Raw genomic sequence first — 13,139 nt, forward strand, 5'->3', positions numbered from 1 at the left:
AGTGTTACAACTACAAAGAGTTATAATAAAAATAAATTTATAAAATTATGTGATTTTATATAATATGTTAAATCTACTTTACGATAAAAATAATTTTACAATCTATCGTATTACAAGCAACTTAAGATCTCTTTGTCACTAAAACATGTCTCATATAAGAATATCTGGTACCATAATCGAGTATGCATGTTATTGTGCAGGAGGTCATACCATTGGATTGGCCAGATGTACCACCTTCAGCAATAGGTTGTTCGATTCGGCTGTGATGGTCGCCGCAGACAGTATAATGGATGCAAGCATGGTGTCTCATTTGTGAAGTTTTTGTCCGGTGAATGGGGATGGAAACAGGACAACAGCCCTAGACCGAAACTCAACCGATTCGTTCGACAGCCATTACTTTCAAAACTTGCTCAATGGAAAGGATCTTCTTAGTTCCGACCAAATTCTAGTCTCCGGTGACGTCGCCACCGTCACAACAACGAAAAGTTTGGTCCAAAGTTACAGCAATAACTTTTCTCTTTTCTCTGCCGATTTTGCTAATTCCATGATCAAGATGGGCAACTTCAATCCTTTTACTGATACCAGTGGAGAGATTCGGAAGATCTCATGCAGTGCAGTGAATTCATCATAAATTGAAAATTGTGCTGAACTAATTAGCAAAAAATACATGTGGAAAAACAAATTAAGGATATATATGTACGTACCAAAAAAATGCTACTTATATAGTGCAATAATAATGTTGTTTAGTCTTGCTTTATATCTGACATCATGATCTCATATATAAAGCAACGCATTTAGCAAATGACATTTTAAGAAGAAAAAAAAAACCCCTCTTAATTATTTGTCGCAATTAAAAAAAATCCCTCTTAATTATTAATTAGTAGCAATTGATAGCATTTTGGCACAAATTATATAATTTTCTCTATATCCTCTCTGATCTCTCTCACAAACACACGTATTCTTAAAGATATATTTGGAAATACAACTGTTTTTAAATATTCTCATATTACTTTATTACTATTCACATATGATATATATCATATACTCTTACCATTCAAACAAAGCGTAAATGTCACTTTCAAGCATTTCAAAATTTTGCATTTTCATACCAACTTTGTAGATCTCTCTTGACTTTTTGAACATGGACCTTTCTCCATGGAGAGTAGTTAGTCGAACCATACCAGGCCATTAATTGGTCTATAAGGCCAAGACTGACTACCTGGTTTTGCATACACATTTTGCTAGTTAGGAATATATACTCATGAATATAAATATATGAATGAAAATTATGCTCGCGCTTTCAGAATTTCATTGTTAAACTTTGTACCACCTACAGGAGGGGATGTAGCTCAGATGGTAGAGCGCTCGCTTAGCATGCGAGAGGTACGGGGATCATTATTTGCCATTTTTTATCCTTTTCAACTCCCAATCTCAAATATCAGCTCCCAGGATTATCAATATATATATATATATATATATAAACGCCTACACAGATCATAGAAAGTACGTAGAAAAGGCCACGAAATAATTGCACCCAAAAAAATCAAATTCCTGAAAACAAATTCTTCTTCAAAGACAGTGGGGAAGCTGCATGTGGCGTCTCCATCATCTCGTTCAATCGCTGCTACTGAGATGTTTTGTTTTCCCTTTTCTCTTCTGTTACAACTTCTTCTAGCACTAATTCATGCGATTCATGCAATCTAAAGAAAAGGCAGGGCAGAGAGCAATCTTAAATTCATGCGATTCATGCAAATTCTTAGATCCAATCAATGGAATTCATTGTTATGCATAAAGAAAGCGTGACACAGCTGCTTAAACCAATTAGAAGGTGATGAAGTACTAAGGGAGCAAAATATGAAATGATCTATGTTTCAAATACTATCTATTCTGAATTTGTAAAAGAATGTGAAAAAGTATAACAACGGAAAATATGACATGATCTATGTTTCAAATACTATTTATGTTTGACCCATGTTTTTCGTGAAGGGAATGTTGTAGCTGATTTTCTAGCCAAAAGGGGAGGGGGGGTTTAAATATGGATTGGTCTTTTAATGATACTGAATTTGTACGTTTTTCGCTTTATCTGAATTTGATCTTATTATATTTGCATGTTCTCTTTGCGGGTGCTTAGTGGCTTTTGGTCCTGTTTTTGCCTTGTGCGTTTCGTTGGTTCGTTGTTTTAGGCTTGTTAGAAGTAGTTTTTATGATCATATTGGCTGGTTTTTACACTTGGTTTTGGGTTAGTTCTTCACGCTTATCTTGTAAACCCCTTGTTATGATATTACTACAGTATTCCTCCCCTATAAATAAGGATTTATTAATAAAATTGAAACGAGACCGCTGTGTGTCTACCGACTCTCTTTTTTTTCTCAAAAAAAAGTACGTACTTCTCAAAAGGCGAAAGGACAAATCTTTATTCATAACCAAATCCTTCTATACAAGAAGTTTCCAGTCACTTCTATCAAAACATCAGACCGTGACAACATATGCTAATAACTCCCAACACTTATCTAACAAATCATATATGGCTTATCTAACATATGCTAATAACTTCCATCAAAAAAAAAAAAACATATGCTAATAACTCTCAATACTTATTAATGTATTGTCTTGTTAACATATTTGTCATCATCACTATTTATTAAAACAAGCTAGTTTTATATGGCAGATTTGTACTCAGTATTATCTCTGGTTTCAGTTGAGCTATGTAAAAAGCTTTCTGATCTAGAAGAGTCAGCATTCACTATGCCGCAGTTCAATCTAACTTCTCCTTCCGATCCCGTTAACACACTGATATTCCCCATTTTAAGCATCGACTCCACGAAGCTGGCAAAGAAAGCACTCTGGTCACTACTAAAGCTGTTGACAATATCAATGGTGTCCGCTCCTGTCGTTGAGAACAGCTCTTGATCGGTCTGCAGTAATCCGTTCTCAAGTTGAAGATTGGAGAAGTAATTGTTGTCAAAAGTATCGGGTGTTGTGAGGTCGAGGTTTGCCAAGCCAGTCTCATTTCCATTCTGGGGGCATATTCCTTGGAGAGTTTCCAAGTAGGTTGAGTTCAGGGTGTCATCAGGACTACCTGTGCTATTGAAATCGTACAATCGGCCACTGAAAGTAGGACACTGTGCGCGTCCAAACGTGTGAGCGCCTGAAAATTACGCATGTCAACTTTTTCATCTAATACATATTTGCGAAAATATCAATCATGAAAAATTACTTAAAATGTGACATATTAGTAATTGGTGTGATTGTTTTTGGACACTAGTGATGAGTATAGAAATGCTACCTGAGAGGGAAACCAGATCGGTGGTGTTCAGCCCCACGGCTAAGAAGACCTCTTTAAGAGTGTCAAGGGTATCGACGGCGCTTGGAAGGGAAATATCAGCACCAGTACGGTTGGCTGTTGTGCCGTCCCTTCTTCCCAGTAAAACCGTCCACGAGGGACCCCCTGCCTGTGAGCACCAATTAGTTAGCTTCATATGTAAACCAGACATACTAAAAACTGGCTTTGGACTGACGGTACTAGACTTTCCCTTGTGTTTTATGTGGCATGATTAATGTTCTGGGGGCAATAAAAATGTTGTATAGATCAAAACCTGTTAAATCTCAACCATTATTTTCAACTAAATGGTTCATATTTTGCCATCTATGAAGATCAGAAAAGAACATTTTATGAGATAGAAGAAGCTGAAAATTTTGTATAGAAAAGTTATTAAGGTTTAATAAGATATTATTTACTAGATCTTGATCTGCTATCAAAACTGGATGCCTTCAATTTAGTAGCATAGCAAGCCGTTAATTTATTTTCTGGTCTTCAGTTTAGTTTCCTTCTATTTTAAGTTGTGTATAGCAGAGTCAGGGACAAAAATTTAAAGAGATCGAGGGCGTGTTGATGTTCTTGTTGTACCGCTGAAACTGATTCTTCAGCTGCAATGGTGAGAATATCAGCGCAGGAAACTATGCTGGGACAAGCGCTTTCCAACGCAGTCTTTATATCATCTACAACGCCAAAGCCCCTGACGGAGTTATTATTTCGGGCAGCTTCTTTTTCGCTTTCTATGGTGTCACTATTGTTCAGTAAAATTGATCCATCACAACCCTGCAAGAAAGTTAAATTAAAACACGTTTCAACACAATTAATAAAAACAAAAAAACAAAAACTTGAAACCCATTAATAAGCAAGCTGTGCTTGATTTTAAAAGTAAGGAGGATGCATGGAGAGAAGTACTACGTACATTGACAAAGCAGTCATGGAAATGAAGCCTAAGAAGGCTGGCACCAATCCTGGGATCGCTCAGCAACGCATTGTCGATGACACCACGTATGATGCTCGTCACGTTTGGACATGTTTCGTCATAATATGTTGAGGAAAGTTGGGCATGGGATACTGATATTCCACCCAACAAGAATGCAATGCAGAATAGAGCTATCGCAATGCCGTGGGAAGAAGACATGATCTCTCTGCGCAATGTTCTCTCTCTTTCTGGAAAAAAAAAGAACGCGTTTTCAATGTTTAACAGACCAAATTGGGATCCTTTATTTATAAAGTGACAAACACGGTATTTTACAAAACACGCTAGCTAGTTTGAAAGTTTATGGGATCGGAAAAGTCGTAAAGTTGATCTGAATTCATGTTCATGGGGTTGAAAAATTATGGCACGTGTTATGTCCACCGCGGGGACTTATCGTAAGTAGAAAAATATGTATTTTTATTTTTTTATGTATTTTTTAATATATTTAAATATATATTTTTAAAAAAAATTATAACATCACTTAAAAGTATTTTTTTAATCAGAAAATAAAAAATAAATAAATTAAAAATGGGAAGCAGTAGCTCTCTGCAAGAGTTTTAGCATTTTAAAAAATTGAATTGAAAATTTAAAAATATGAAATAAAATTTTTTAAAAAATTAAATTATTTATTATAATTTATAAAAAAATGACAAGGAGGATAAGGACGAGAATTCAAACGGGGCTTACTTTATTTTGGATTCTCACCAATTAATATTTCTGCCTTCCGTATGTACGTGGTAGCTAGCTAGAGTTGCATGATTCGAATTTTAGGTAGCTAGCTACTAGCTAGGTTTGGACTTTGTCATGTTTGTGGGAAAATATTAATAATAATAATAGTCCAACCATCTAGATAAATAGATATTTTATGTTCCGTGTCCAAGCTTCTAGTTCTAGCTACTCTTTTCAAGCATTTAGAATCCTGCCTACTTCTTTTCTGGGGGCAGGTACGTAGATTTTAACCCATGCTCTCTTTTTCATGCATTATTTATTATCTTTTCCTGTCCATTTCACATGTGGTACAATGTCATGGCGATGTGGTAACGTTTTATGGTGATGTAGTAGGGACCATGATTAGGTTAGGTAATATTGCGTTGAATTCCAAAGATATTTTTGCGATATTTCCCGATTAAGTGAATAAACTATTTGGTTTCTTTACTTATTTGTCGTCCATTACAAAAAGAAAGGATAGTGATTCAAAATTAACGCAGAAAATGACATCTCGATTCTTGACATAAGGTGGTTAAAGGCAGTCTCAAACGTATATAAAAGAATAAAGAAAACTTATAATTACGAGAGTATAAATATTATGTAATTATTTTAAAAAAATAAATAAATATAAAATTTATATAAAAAAAATTAAATTTTTAATAATAAATTTTATTTTATTTTTTAAATAATTATATTAAATTTATATATTTTACGATTATATATAATATTATTTTAATTTTAAAAATATCTTGCAACAATTTTGTTACCAAACTTAACCCTACTCACAGGCCGACAAAACCATCTAGTCTATTTTCAGGCCAGGAGTGAGGCTCGATGAACATATATGCATGCTTTTGCTGGATTTGATGGGTCAGATTTGTGCAGTAGAAAAATGTAGCGTGCAGTCGTGAAGAAAAAAGTAAATTAATATGGGACCTATATGAATAAAAAAAAGTTATAAATTTTTTTATAACTTTTTTTTATTCATGTAAGTTCTTTATGAAAAAAAAAAATTATGATTTTTTTTATTTATTGCGTACAGCCGTTTATATTTCAACTGCGTTTTTCAACTGCATCTAGCAAAACCTGGATGGGTTGTCAATCAGACTTACCTGGACTTTGTTGCTCGTTTTCCAAAACTAGCTTCTCACAGGAATGAATGGCCAGCCTCACTTCAAGTTTGACTGCCATTCTAAGATAGATCGAAAGGATTTATAATGGATTTCCGAATATGGCCAAATTCACACTGAAATAAAGAGAGCCCATACAAACAACATGGAAAAGGAAAACCAATGCGGATATACATTTTGGAAGATTCGTCCACGAAAAAGAAAAAGCTTTTGAAAAATTCATTCATGTTCTTTTACGTATATATATATATACACACACATAAGTATATAGGACATTTACCAATAATTACTCTCGAATTCTGAAGTGGGTATAGAGAGAACGGAAAACTTACTACTAGACTGGACATGTCCCGAGGAAGCAAAAGCAAGACATACTCATAACAGCCATCAAAAGTAGAGAATATTCCACGCACCAACAAGTCGCTCTCATCATTGAAGATCTTCAATAGATCTTCTGACAATATAAGGAGCGGTGAAGGGTAAAATTACAATTTAAAATCTATGAGTAGTACTATAGAGCGGCCACTGTAGCGCTGCACACAGTGCACACCCTACGTGGCTGCCTTTTTTTTTTTTTTAAACAAAACGGTGAGTTTTGTATGTTTTGTAATTCGGTTGGATTGGATTTGCTTTTTGTCATTTTGCTTCCCCCGTTCGAATTTGTCCCGCGAAAGAGCTCCTCCGTTGCCCCCCCGCGTCGTATCAGATTCCATGACGCCCAGCGCCGGCCGGCGACGCCGTCTGTACGTCCGGCGACACCAAGCGATCTTCCTCTGTCTGGACAGCGCCGCCACGCACTGAGTGCTCCTCTAATTTAGCAAATCAAAGTAACAGCCCGAGGACGTCCGCCTCCGACGTTCCTCTATTTCTCCGCCGTCCCTGGTCAACGGTAAATCTTGTACCGTTTTTCCTTCCATATGATTATGTTGTTATTGTTTACGGAGAGAGGTGCAATAAAAGGGTTTTTTGAGATGGGTTTCGAATGTGTTAGGGCATGGAGAAAGAACCAAACTTTATGCTTTTGATGACCTCTGTTTTCATTAAAGTTTTGAAAGCCATCTTTTTTATCCTACTGGAGTGAAACTTTAGTTTGAAATCTAAGTCTAGGAGCCGTAACTTTAGTATATATTAACAGATTGTCTGTTGCCTTCCATTTGGTGCATTGGAAAAGTAGTGATTAACGAGATGGTGGTATGGACTGGAGCATGCATGTCCCAAAGCTTGCACTGATGATACTATCTTAAAAACTAACCATGATGCTTAGATTGGAGCTTGGTCCGAAAGTTTGGTCTGGAGCTTTTGATGACCTCTGTTTTCATTAAAGTTTTGAAAGCCATCTTTTTTATTCTACTGGAGTGAAACTTTAGTTTTAAATTTTAGTCTAGGAGCCGTAACTTTAGTATATATTAACACATTGCCTGTTGCCTTCCTGTTGGTGCATTGGAAAAGTAGTGATTACCTCGATTTGGTTGGACTAAATCATGCACTGATGATACTATTTTAAAATCATGCTAGTGATGCTTAGAAATGAGAATGAATGCACTGTTGTTAGTTTAAATTAGGAATATAGTTATAATTTAAACTAACAAACACACACTGAACATGTGTAACCTGCAAGTTACAAAGGGAATAACATCATTTCTTTTTACTTGCATTCCCTAAAGGGAATAGCATATATCTTGTTTCAGTGTATATTAATTTTAAAAAAAAAAACCAAATTTGACGTGGTCATGAATCTAACTATTTCCATAATTACAGCATGAAGTTGATGTAAATATGTCCTACCCTCAACCGAGTAATCCGGATGACTTGAGGCCAGTTGAAGAGCCATTCCAAGTATTACTTCTCCTAAATTTTTAGCCAGTATCCAACAAGTTAACATGTTAATCTGTTTTGCAATCATTATTCCAAACTAAAGCCCAGAACAATTTTTTATGATGCTAAAATATGCAGTACCCTTCGTCGAGCAATCTAGATGCATTAAGGCAAGAATTTTCTGGGCGCCCAGATTTCTCAGAAAATGTTGATTGTACATTTGACGATGCTGCTGATGGTATTTAACTGTTGTATGAAAATCATACTTTAATGACACTCTCATTGAATTCATGCTAATCCATTTACTTTGTTTTCATCTTTAAAAATGTACTTCGACATAGATGAAGACTTAGAGGGTACCACCGTTGTCCCGGATGATGAGGTAACGGTTGAAGCACCAAGATCTGGGATGGAATTCGAGAGTGTAAAAGAGCTTTTGGCGTACTATAAGAAATATGCGAAGCAAGAGGGATTCGGTGTAAGGACACAGAGGACGAAGTGAGATGATGATGGTCGGCCTGTGTATGTCACGGTTGGTTGTGCTCGTGGAGGAAAATACCAACCGAAGCACAATAATATACCTAAGCCACGGCCAACGACTAAAACGGATTGCAAGGCGAAGGTAAATGCCACTTTGAAACAAAATGAAAAATGGCTTCTCACCACTGTTGAGAATACACACAACCATATTACTGTGAGCCCCAAGAAGACAAGACTGTTAAGATCACACAAGGTTCTAGATGAATATAGTCAAAGAATCCTTGAGCTAAATGACAGAGCCGGTATCCGAATGAATAAGAATTATTATTCGCTGGTAGTTGATGCTGGGGGGTTTGAAAACCTAGAATTTCAGGAGAAAGATTGTCGGAATTTCATTGATAAGTCTAGACATTTAAGGTTGGGAAAAGGAGGTGGCGAAGCACTTAGGGTTTATTTCCAAAGAATGAGACAGAAGAATGATGGTTTCGTTTATGACATCGACGTTGATGATGAGGGAAGGCTAAGAAATGTTTTTTGGGCCGATGCACGTTGTCGAGCATCTTATGAGTGTTTCGGGGACGTTGTGACATTCGACACAACGTACCTAACAAATCGATACGGAATGCCCTTTGCTCCATTTGTCGGTGTTAATCATCATGGGCAATCCATATTACTAGGGGCAGGCTTGTTGTCAAGTGAGGACACACACACCTTCATTTGGTTGTTTAGAATGTGGTTGGAGTGCATGAATGGTCAAGCGCCAAAGGCGATCATAACTGACCAAGACCGGGCAATGAAGAACGCAATTGCCCTTGTATTTCCAGGAACCCGCCATAGATATTGTCTATGGCATATAATGCGCAAACTTCCGGAAAAGTTAGGGTCTCACTCCCATTTCAGCACAGGGTTGAAATCCTCCATTCAGGCTGCTTTGTATGATTCACGTACCTCCACGGAATTTGAGGAGAGGTGGGGTCAACTACTTGATACGTATGATTTAAGAGAGAATAATTGGCTCCAGTCTTTATACGAGGAAAGGACTTTTTGGGTTCCAGTTTATTTGAAAGACGTATTTTGGGCTGGTATGAGCACGACCCAACGTTCAGAAAGCATGAATGCTTTTTTCGACGGGTATGTCCATTCTGGAACGACCTTGAAGGAATTTGTCGACCAATTCGATAATGCTCTCAGAAAAAAGGTAGAGGTGGAGACCACGGCTGATTTCAACTCTATTAACCAAACGATCCCTTGTGTGTCCCCTTTCAACTTTGAGAAGCAGTTTCAGAAAGTATACATGGCAACAAAGTTTAAAGAGTTCCAGAAAGAGTTGATGGGGCTAATGTGTTGTAATTGCACACTGGTCTCCCAGCAGGGGTGCATTTCAACTTTCGATATTTTGGATGAAATAGCTTTTGATGATTGCACAAAAATTGTCCACTACACAGTTTATTATAATGAAGAGGAGTGTGAATTGAAATGCACATGTGCTCTATTTGAGATGAGGGGAATTCTATGTAGGCATGCACTTAGAGTTTGTCAATTTAAGAGGATTAGTGTGTTGCCAGAAAGATATTTCTTGGATCGATGGAGAAAGGACAAGAAAAGGAGATATACATTGATCCCAAGTAGTTATGATGACTGTCGGGCTAGCGGAGATGCACGGAGGTATGAGATGGTGGTTAAACGATGCATGAAACTAGCAACAAAAATATCCCCAAGTTCCGAGCGTGTGAATGCTTTCCTGCGGTACGTCGATGAGTTTGATTCGAAATGTGATGATGACGATCTCAGTCGATGCAACAATTCTGAATCAACGATGGTCGGCCACAACGTAGTCGCGGATAAGGGAAAGAAGCTATTGAGCCCCCATGTGGTCCGAGGGAAAGGGAGACCCCCAATTAAGAGAAAGGTTCCGCCGGTCGAGAAGTTGGCAACAAAGAGAAAAAAGAAAACGGTAATTATTTTAACATATTAAAATTTTGATGTGTTTAAATTTAACTAATTTAAAACCCAAAAATTTTTATTAAGAAATTTTTTATGAATGGTTAGACTTGCAGGCTGATATTTGAGAATGAAACGACAATCTTGGACAGCCCGGGATCTCAACGTGATGAGGGAGTTGGTGATGCTGGAACACAAAACAGTGTTCTCACACAAGGGCTGCCATTGGGGAATGAGGAGGTGTTATACACATTGTTCTACCTCTTGATCTTGTGGTTAAATGCATTTTTCTCGTAACACCCATAAAAATTTTTGATGCATTGTATATTTATTGAAAGGTCGAGTTGATAGTGTATATTAAGAAATATTTTTTTTTCCAGATGGGTGACCATTTTTGATGTGGTCTAAGGCTGGAGGAAGTTTGGATAATATATGTGCTCTATTTTGTATGGGTGACTGTTGTGGGGATTTTTCAGATGCATGACCAAGTGGAAAATATATGTGTAATTATGGAGGGAGTTTTTGGATAATTTCTATTAACCACTTGTGAGGAAAAAATAATTTAGAGTGCAGTGAGGTGGTATGAAAAGGTGCCGATGGTGGAATAACCACTTGGAGATATGTAACAGGTATGAGTTCTCTATACAATAGGCTTTTTTTTTACATTGAGCAACATTATATATACTAATCAGAATTTTTGGGTCTTACTTCTATTTCGGCTTACCAAGTGCTTATACAATTTCTAATTTTAGCTTTGTATATTTTCAGAAGGCAAGAGGGATGATTGACTTGATTTTCAACTCAGGAGGGAGACCATTTTTTATCTTGGTTGGAAGGCTAGAAGATGCACGGCAACATGCAAATGGTTAACTTTCTGGATCATGCATCGATTTCCATAGCAGAAGAGTAGGACAAGAAAAGGATATGGCAAACACACATACACCCATCTACGTGATGCTTATGATCTTAATAGAACAATTTAGACAGTAAATATGTCGGTGATAACAGGGAGTTGGCTGGAACGTATGATTTCGGATGTAATACCATAATTTTGTATGAATTGTATGCAAGTCACGGTTCCTGTTATTCCCATTGGTATTCTTCTTCAAATTCAAGAAATACATAAAATGTCCAAACTTACACAAAGGGACACTGATTTCATGCATCAGGTTACGTGGCTGGAATTCATCACAAACTTAATAGTGAATGCTACTCAATAACAGAATCTGAATGGATACATAATTGATACATATTTTCATTAATTAGGCTCACGGGTAATTATACAAGGTGGCTGGAAATTCCCCTTGGTTGTACATCATAACCAAAACAGTTAAAGTTTCTCTAATTACAAGTGGGGAACGATGCATCAAAATGAAAAGGATACTACAGGACAGTGTATATTAATTTATCCAAACCAAACTAAAATTATTACAGCTGTGAGAACCCAATACAAACACAACAAATTTCTATTTGCTTTTTTCAGGCTTCTCTCTCTCTCATTTACTTTCTCCTCCCTTTTCTGCACTTGGCACTCTCGCAGCAAGACCTCATCCCACATAGTCCAAACTTTAGTCTCTCTAGTCCGAATGTTTTGATCTAGCAACAGGTATATATCCGTCCACACGAAGAATTCACACCGTGCATCGCCCTGCACAAAGTTCAAACTCCCAGTTATTAACACGAATAGGCTGAAAGCATGAATATTAGCAAATATTATGACTAAGGCTTAGCTGCTTTACCGTATCATATTTTGGGCAAGCAAAAAATTTTCTGAACGGATTAGACTTAGTGCGGGATGTCTTTAGTTGTGTTTTCAAGCCACACCAACAAATTGGTGATTCCAACACAAAATCACCAAATGAAGATGATGATTGGGATGATGCCATGCCACCTTCAAAAAATCGAATGACAAGTACCAACACAAGAGTCTATCTAATTGTAATAATCCAGTACACGGTAATAAAGCCTAATGAATGACTGCTGAAGAAAGATGCAACATGTCACTGGTAAAACCAAATAAACAGACTTGAACGACCTGCACAAATACAGTCTATCCAGTTCATTCTTCTTGAACAATGCTCAAAATTAAGACAGCTGCATGTTACAACTATTACAAACAAGGAACCAGGACCTATAATAACTTTAACAAGCTGTTTCTACTCTTGCTTATGGCCATTTATCTTAGATAGATTGTTTAGATAGTGATGTTAATCAAGTTGTTTCTACTTTTGTTCCTGTAAAGCAGAAGAAGCACTCTGCAGCAAGCGATGTACAGCAAAACAGTTTGCATGTCCATTAGAATACGCACCACTTGGCATGCCAAGATCTACAGGCCTATGTGTAATATGTTTGATATTTTCCTTATCAAGTAAAATTAACCAACAACATCAGGTTGAAAAGAGATAAACTAACTAAATGCAAACACCCAATACACATTTGATATAAACATATTTGATAAAGCTATGCACATTTAATGAGTATCACTTTCATGTATTATAAATATTTAGAAGGGTTTAGAACATTTGCATGATTCATCACATGCAACAGGTGTGATCTAGCAAATTATTAGCAAAGTTTTTCCATGATTCATCACATTATTTTTCGGTTTTATTTTGTTTTATGCAGAACCAACACTATAGGGAAGGCTAATTTATTTTGGTATTTTTTTCCACTACCCAGATCAAACTAATAATCATGGAAAAATTATAACATAGCACTACCATATCGATTTGTTAGAATCATCTCATAAAAAAGAGTCTTAAGGAAAAGACAG

General features: G+C 36.6%; 1 protein-coding gene across 3 annotated transcripts; it reads right to left on the reverse strand.

Moving 5' to 3' along the window:
* Nucleotides 1-2,387: 2,387 nt before the first annotated feature.
* LOC122293205 (peroxidase A2-like) lies at nucleotides 2,388-12,802 on the reverse strand. Of its 3 annotated transcripts, XM_043101711.1 has the most exons (6): nucleotides 12,750-12,802; nucleotides 9,668-9,684; nucleotides 4,236-4,387; nucleotides 3,908-4,099; nucleotides 3,287-3,452; nucleotides 2,388-3,148 (listed from the first exon to the last, which is right to left on the reverse strand). In XM_043101711.1, exons 1-6 carry the CDS (start codon nucleotides 12,800-12,802, stop codon nucleotides 2,658-2,660), a joined length of 1,071 nt encoding a protein of 356 aa, XP_042957645.1. In that variant the 3' UTR covers nucleotides 2,388-2,657. The 3 variants fall into 3 exon arrangements, 2 of the variants coding, with proteins under 2 accessions (XP_042957645.1, XP_042957644.1); XR_006237200.1 differs by lacking the exons at nucleotides 9,668-9,684; nucleotides 12,750-12,802 and having other exon boundaries at nucleotides 2,388-2,550; nucleotides 2,585-3,148; nucleotides 4,236-4,526; XM_043101710.1 differs by lacking the exons at nucleotides 9,668-9,684; nucleotides 12,750-12,802 and having other exon boundaries at nucleotides 4,236-4,526.
* Nucleotides 12,803-13,139: the final 337 nt, after the last annotated feature.

The sequence above is a fragment of the Carya illinoinensis genome, chromosome 14 (genome assembly GCF_018687715.1).
Source record: "Carya illinoinensis cultivar Pawnee chromosome 14, C.illinoinensisPawnee_v1, whole genome shotgun sequence".
Classification (NCBI taxonomy): domain Eukaryota; kingdom Viridiplantae; phylum Streptophyta; class Magnoliopsida; order Fagales; family Juglandaceae; genus Carya; species Carya illinoinensis.